General features: G+C 33.4%; 1 protein-coding gene across 2 annotated transcripts in view; it reads left to right on the top strand.

Moving 5' to 3' along the window:
• LOC113819468 (uncharacterized) overlaps positions 1 to 6,725 on the top strand; it is an 11,943-nt gene extending 5,218 nt beyond the window's left edge. For both annotated transcript variants that reach the window (XM_070125508.1, XM_027371698.2), the window contains 3 exons: positions 1 to 3,369; positions 3,600 to 3,704; positions 3,859 to 6,725. The exon at positions 1 to 3,369 is cut by the window's left edge and continues 1,639 nt beyond it. In XM_070125508.1, coding sequence (XP_069981609.1) covers positions 1 to 3,369; positions 3,600 to 3,704; positions 3,859 to 4,010 — 3,626 coding nt within the window. In that variant the 3' untranslated portion in view covers positions 4,011 to 6,725. The remainder of the gene's footprint in view (positions 3,370 to 3,599; positions 3,705 to 3,858) is intronic.
• The last annotated feature ends 775 nt before the right edge of the window (positions 6,726 to 7,500 follow it).

The following is a 7,500-nucleotide window of genomic DNA, read 5'->3' as shown; positions in this document are numbered from 1 at the left end:
ATAAAATGATTCGAGAGCGCCGCCAGTGGGCATATCATAGGGAAAAATTAATATCATCTATAAAAAGTGAAAGTGAAGACCTTGAATCATTATCATCTGCTGATGGTTATAGACCATCAAGTGGAAGTGACTTTGACTTGAATGAACAGCTAAAAACCTTTCAAGAGGACCATGATAAAAGTAAGAAGAATCAGATGGATGCAAATACAGACAGTAAAGAATCCAAAGGAGAAAAGGAAGAAGAAGCACTAGAAAAACATGCATTAGAAACAGATACTCAAAATGAGAAATCTAAAGAACTAATAAACACAGTTGTTAAAAGAAAAGTAGAACCAGACTGTGATAAAGAAAAGGAGATCTCTCTTGAGGACATTGAAATTACAGTCATGAATGAAAATACTGGTGATGATGCTTCCACAGCTAAGAAGGAAATGATAGAGAATAAACCAGCAGCAGGTCTTGAAAATGAAAATATAGTGCCCAAAATCAGTCTGCAGCCTGAAGAAATCAAAAAGACTATGCCAGATGACGAACTTCAAGGTGCTAAAAAAGTTACAGATTCTCAGCAACTAGGTCTCACATCACCCAAATCGGGTCATGGAACACCTACCAGACGTGCAAGATGGGGCAGCATCAGGACTGCTGGACTTGAAAATTCTCCATTGGAATCAACTGGCTCTGAAATGGAAAGCACTTCTTCACAGGACATGGTTGTGGTGTTTTCAAAAGTCTCAGAACGTAAACAGTGGGAAAAGGGATGCAAAGATATAGTGAATGTACTTGCAGAAGCTCAGATTATTGACAGCCCCATTTGTCAGAAAGTAAAGAAGAATGTGGCAGTGATATCAAGTACAAAGGAAAATGCTAATGTTAAAGAAAAAATTTGCTTTGATGAAAGTGAACAAAATCTATCTGAAAAGCCAAATGTAATGGGTTCTACGTATACTGTGTGTTTGGATGCTGCACTATGTAAAGCTGGAGATACACCAAAAAGACCAGTGACTGGCTTAAATGAGATTCCACAGGTAATGAAAGAGGGTACTGCAGCAAATGTGACCAACAATTTAAACAGTACATTTACAGTAGAAAAGGATGAAAGAAAGGTTACAAATGATGGGAATGCAACACTCACTAAAAATAATGGTCTGACACCTCAGGCCGTTGAAGCAGACAAAAAGAACTTAAGTGGCACCTATGTTTTAGAATGCACTCTTGTTCCAAAGCCAATTATTGATCATTGTAGTGAAATTAACGAGAACATTGATTGCAAACTAACTGCAGGAGATAATGGATTAAATAAAGATGGTACATATGAACTAGAAAAGAAGTTAAAACCACTGCCAGTGTCACAGAGTGAAAAATATGAAGTGACAATGCCAGTTGACACAGAAGTAAATGCTAAACCTTCCGTAGTGCTGCCAAAAGGAGGCACTGGGAAGAAGACAAGAGGTGGACTCTTAGGAATGCTACGTTCTCACATGTCACCCAAGCCAAGAAAGAGACTGCTGTCTCATACCACAAGTGATTCAAACATATCTGAAAGTAGCAGCCAAGGAGATCTAGAGAAGAAAGCAGTTCCTGCTAATGCCAAAGGCAGTGTTGAAGATAATTCAAGTAAAACTATGAAACTGAAGACTGGTATTGTGGGAATTTTGCGAAGGCTTTCGTCTAAGCATGAAGACCTCAAAACTCCAAGTAAAGTTATCTTAGGTAGTACAGTTGTAATAAGCTCAAAACTTACGAAGGCAGAAGGCAAGGATATTGGAGAACAGCAAGAAATGAAGAAAGATAAGCCTGAGATTGTAATGCATCTAAACAAACAACAAACACAAAGAGAAGAATCCCTAGCAGCAACTACAACTACAGATAGTACAAAGGAGTTGATTGAGGGAGATAGTGATAAAGATACCAAAGAAATTGCTGATAATGATGAGCAGCTATTGACCCCAAAGAATGTAACTCTAGATAGTGATGAAAGCTTTTTCACCACATTTGCTGATAGTCCAGAAAGAGAAACCTTTAGCACTCCAAGACATGACTCAGTTGAAAGGACACAGAACAGAAACATGAAAGTTCTGTGTCTAAAAGACTTCAAAACTGACTCTGATGTCAAGGAGTTGACAAAGGATGTTGAAGCTCTTTCATGCACTGCCTTAGAAACAAAGGATGAAGTTAATTCTGGGATGAAACTTCTTGAGAGTACAAGTGATTTTCTTCCTATTACAAATCCCAGTGATGTATCCTTTGATAGTGGAGTAGACACACAAAAGACAAGCTTCACTTGTCAAACAGCCAATAATATTGGCAATGACTCGTCTCCTTTTAACTTAAATGATTCCTGTGAATTTAGCCAGTGCTCTGGTCTCTCAGAAATTTCCAAAGAAAGACAAAGTATCTCAAAGGACATTGATAATCATGAACTTCAAGAGCAGAAGACTTGTGAAATGGTTGCCAAAAGCATAAGAGAGGGGGGCAATGCAAAAAATAATGAAAATGATAAACCAATTACCTGTGACACTCATGAGGAGTCTCAGCAAAGTGCTGCATGTATAGCTCATTCCTTAGTAAATGATATTATTGAAATTGCAAGACAGAGGCTTGCACAAACAAAAGATACAAGGACACTCATTTCAGAAGATTGTAGTCTTATTTCTCATTCAGTAAGTGACAAAGATGAAGGTGCTATGATGGCCTCCATTAAGAATAAAGTTCAGGAAATATTAATGAAGGAAAGTCCAAAACACATAAGTATTGTAAATGAGGAGGCAAAGGAAGTGGGGACTCAACCAGTGCCAGTTTACACAGCCATCAGGAAAAATGAAGAGAAAGAACAAAAGGATACTGATACAAATATTGTTATCTCACAGGCAATGATTCAAGAGGTGGAGTCAACAATATTGGATGTTTTACCACCCAAGAAGAAAGAAAATGAAGTACCAGTACATGAAAAGGAAGACAAACAGCCATATACTCATTCTGTTAGGAAAAGGCCATCAACGCTGCCAAACATCCGAAGTATCCCAGATATCTCAGACATTCCCCTTTTTTCATCTTTCAATTTTACAAAAGATGTTGGTGAAGAAAGAAGGCCAAGCCTTAAAAGTTTTAGAAGAACAAGCAAAGAAGTCTGCAAGTGTAGATGTTGGGGGGAGGATTTCCAAGCCAAGAGTGATTTAAACAGACCAGCCCGCCAGTGCTCTCACCAGAATGAGGAACCCTTAGAATGCAGCACTTCAGATGAAGAAATGGAAGATATGGCAAACCTGCGTGAATCAATGGAACTCATCCTATCCTCAGGAGAAGAGAGTAAAGAGCTGGGAAATCCATTAGCTATGTTGTCGGTAGCTCAGTCAGAAGTTTGGCATTTAGGTATGACGATTTATTTGATAAAAGTGAAATACTTGGTAAAAGAAAGATGTCATATTTACAGTATGTTTTGATTTGAGGCAAAATATTTGATAATTATTATTTTTTCATTAATTTTATATCTTTTTTGTATTTGTAATTATAGCATGATGTCTTTTTTGCATGTTTGAAATGCTTTAGATTACTGTCTAACATTGATATGTGGTCTTTTACTTGAATTATTATTTCTACAGATTCTGATGGTGCTGTCGTCTCTGGTGGAGGTGGTGTTTACGGGTGGATTGAGGAGAAACGAGCTAGATTGGAGGACTTGCTGGGAATGGAACTTTTCATGAAAGGTTTGTTGAGAAAATAGCTGTTGCTGGTATGGATCCATATTTGAATGATTGGCATGATTTTTTACATTACTACCATCCGTCCCATGGTAATTTTGAATTTAAGTACATTTTGTAATCACACCCTAATGAATTATCCTTTTATTCATACCAATAGCATACCACCACCTGGACTCGGCCCAAGAGCATGAGGGATGTGTCGTTGGTGAATCTATGAGCCAAGTAGAAGAGATGCTGGGACCACAATACGCTTACTTGGCCCATGATGTCCTACAACTTGTGATTGCAGATGCCGTTTATCATAATTAATGAAGGAATTTTGGGCTGTCCATGCATGTGCTGTGAGACTTTATGACTACTATTTATTTTTATTAGCAGTAAGAGCCAGATGGTATTCCCATAGCACAATCATTTGCTTGTATTCTTGCTTTTAAAAAGCAAAAGAAGGCAGCAGTTTGGTAGATTAAAGATTAAAGGGTTACGAGGCTGATAGTTTTATGTATGAAATATGTACAATAAGTGATATTATTATTATATTGATTATGACAATGACATGGTAATGACATGCAATACATTGTTATTCTCATTATTTTTTTAATGCACAAGGGAAGAAAATGCATCTTAAAGAATTAATTTTTGACATGTAAATGCCAGAAAAATATATAAAAAACAAACTAAAGAATGTGGTTGGTTTTACATTTTTGATAGTGCTATAGTCAGAGACATGATCTCAGGAATACAGATTGACTTTGTCTTTTTATTTGGAACTTTTGTTAAATCTTAATCTTATTATTCTGCAGATGTTCTGCATGAAGTAACAAATTACATATATTTATATTCTGTTTGTTTTTAAAGATAGTGACCCAGATGATGGTGCAATTTGTTTACATTTTGTTATAAATAATAGTCATGTTTAGTTTCTGTGTTATCCATGGATGAACTTTAGAACATTAAATGTATGAAAAATTTTCCCATATGTATATTATATTTTGCATATAACTCAGGTTAAATGTTGATATTTTGCATATCTTAGATTGATCTTTACTCCTTGATTTACAATAATTTTTGGAATGTAGATTGCAAATTTTACATAATTTTTCAGTTGGATACACTCTCAGTAGAAATGCAACTTTTAATTACAATTATGTATGTGTTATACATTTTGCTCTTCTTTACTTTTCATCATTTTATTGTTTTATTGTCTTTTTGCAGAAGTAGGTTATAGAACACCACCTGTGGTCTTCATTGATATCTGTACCAGCAGATAGTTTATAGTTCAATATAATTCATGGTTCCATCTAGTCAGTAGTAAATATTGTGATATATATCAAAGTTCTGTGTTGTAAGAAGCTTTTGGTTCTTTCTTCTTGAATCTCAAGCTTTTTTTTTTTTTTTTTTTTTTTTTTTTTTTTTTTTTTTTTTTTTGTTTTAGTTTTGTAAGAATGTGTCAAAATTTGATTTCATATAGTCATTATTGTTTATGGTGATGATTTATGTGTTCATTTGAGGACTTTTCATGTGATGTATTTTTGTAAGGTTTATTGTATTATTTCAGTGTATTTAAGCACACCACTTGCTAAAAAGAGCTTATCGTGAGCTTGTCTATTATAAGTGAAAGATAGTGATAGCATTACATCTTGTTAACTGTGTGAATGTTGGATGTATATTACCCCCAAAAATGGTACATGGGATCAGGTTAAGTTTGAGCAGATAGTGTAGGCTTGCATCAAAGCTTCCATATTCACAAGGTAATGCCATAGTGCTATTAAATGTTGCTATACCATAAGGAAAGCACAGAGGCCAAAGACAATAATCTCTAGTCATAAAGGCAGCTTCATTGGAAGTCGTGTGTCATGTGATTTGAATTTCATTTTGTAGCTTTCATATATTCCAGTGTTTTTTTTTTTTGTTTTTTTTTTAGACATGCATGTAGTCTTCTAAGAATCAGTATCATCAGATTGCATTTTCATTGTAGTATTTAGTGTATCATTTGTAATATACAGAGTATAAGACTCAATGTGTGACAATATGAAGAATGGGAGGATAGTCATTTTGAATTACTTTATATTGGCTTTATTCACTCTTCCATCTTCTCTTGATCTTTCTGCTTTTTCTTCCCAATTTGCATATTTTTTGCTTTATTCACATTTCTTTTGTCTCCCTCTCTCCTTTCACTCACTTCTGTCCACTCTCTCTCTCTCCCATAGTGTTTCTTCATGATAGTGTAATTCTTTTTTCAGATTTAAGTGCCATATAACCTTGATTACAATAAAATACATAAAATAACTTTTATTGGGATTCAGTATGATATACATTTTCTATCAAGATTCACTGTAATCCATGAATTTTGTCAGATTCAAGTAGGTAAGGTCTTTCATAACTGGGAAAGGGAAGCTTGTTCCCAGTCTTTTAGTATTGTGACTTTTGTACAGCATTCATGTTCTTGTCTTTTGATAATCTCAATTTATTGGCTTCCTCTTGGGTTGTTATGTAGGATGTGCTCAACCAATATTTTTTCTTTTTTTTTTTTATTACCCAAAACATGGCTTCCAAAACAAAAAGGAAAATGTAGGGATCAGAGTTGTATTTTATCTTGTGTTGGTGTGCTGAGTGTTGCTTGTTTACTCAGGTATATATTGTTGTAATGTGAGGCCATGACATAAGTATCCAGGAATGAAGAAGAGTTAGAAAAGAAATTTAGTATACTTTACAGCCAAATGATATTTAAAAATAGTTTTCCATTAGCTTATATAATTGTTTGACATGCAGGGTTTTTTATATGATATTTCTATAGCTTCAAAATATTCATGAATATTATGTGTTCCACTGATCTCCATTATTTTGAATCTTTTTAGATTTTGTTTTAAGATAATGTATCTATGATGTATCTCTTTCTAAACACAGTGTGTATAGTTAAATAAAATAAATCAATCTGATATAAGACATTTTTACAACAATCTGAGCGGTATTAATATTTGTTTCAGGTTTTTATTTATGTGTATGTGAATAAAGATTTTAAGCCTATGTAAAAGAATTTTGATTTGTCCGAGAGGGATCGCTAAAGAACAACTTATAACCTATTGTCTCTGGATACATGAACTGTCCACTATAGTTTTGTATTCAATTTTGTTTCCACCAAGATAGCTGTACATGCATTCCGATACCTATCTATAGTGTTCCTCCATACGTCTATGTGGAAGTTCATCACCTGAATAACGAGCAAATGCAATACTTGTTTGAATATAATATTTTGGCATTAATTGTATATTGAATAATAAGAATGGTAGAGGTATCAAAAGATTTTTAGTGTATTATTCATGATATTCAGGATGATGAAGTTGGATATGATTTTGATTTTAAAAAAATGACAATGATGAAAATAAAAAATTATGATGATTATGACAATGATAATATTGATAATAATGATGGTATTGTTGATAATGATAATCATAGGAAAACACAATTAAAATAATAATAAAGATGATAAAGATGACAAAAGTAATAATAATAATAATAATTATAATGATAATAATAAGGAAGATAATAATAACGGTGATAACAATATTGATAGCAATGATAATAAAACAATGATAATGATAATAATGAAATTGATGTTAAAAATTACAATATTTATCATTGTCATCATCAAAATAATAATAAGGATCATGAATATGAACATGATTATTATGATGATTGTAATGATAATAACAGTTATAATAAGTGATGATAATAATTATTGTAATAATAAGAGTGAAGGTGATAAAGATAATAGAAAAATAATAATAATGATGATAATGAC

This window comes from Penaeus vannamei, chromosome 9 (assembly GCF_042767895.1).
Source record: "Penaeus vannamei isolate JL-2024 chromosome 9, ASM4276789v1, whole genome shotgun sequence".
NCBI lineage: Eukaryota > Metazoa > Arthropoda > Malacostraca > Decapoda > Penaeidae > Penaeus > Penaeus vannamei.
The sequence above is the reverse complement of the archived record's forward strand: the minus strand, read 5'-3'. Positions and strand labels throughout refer to the sequence as shown.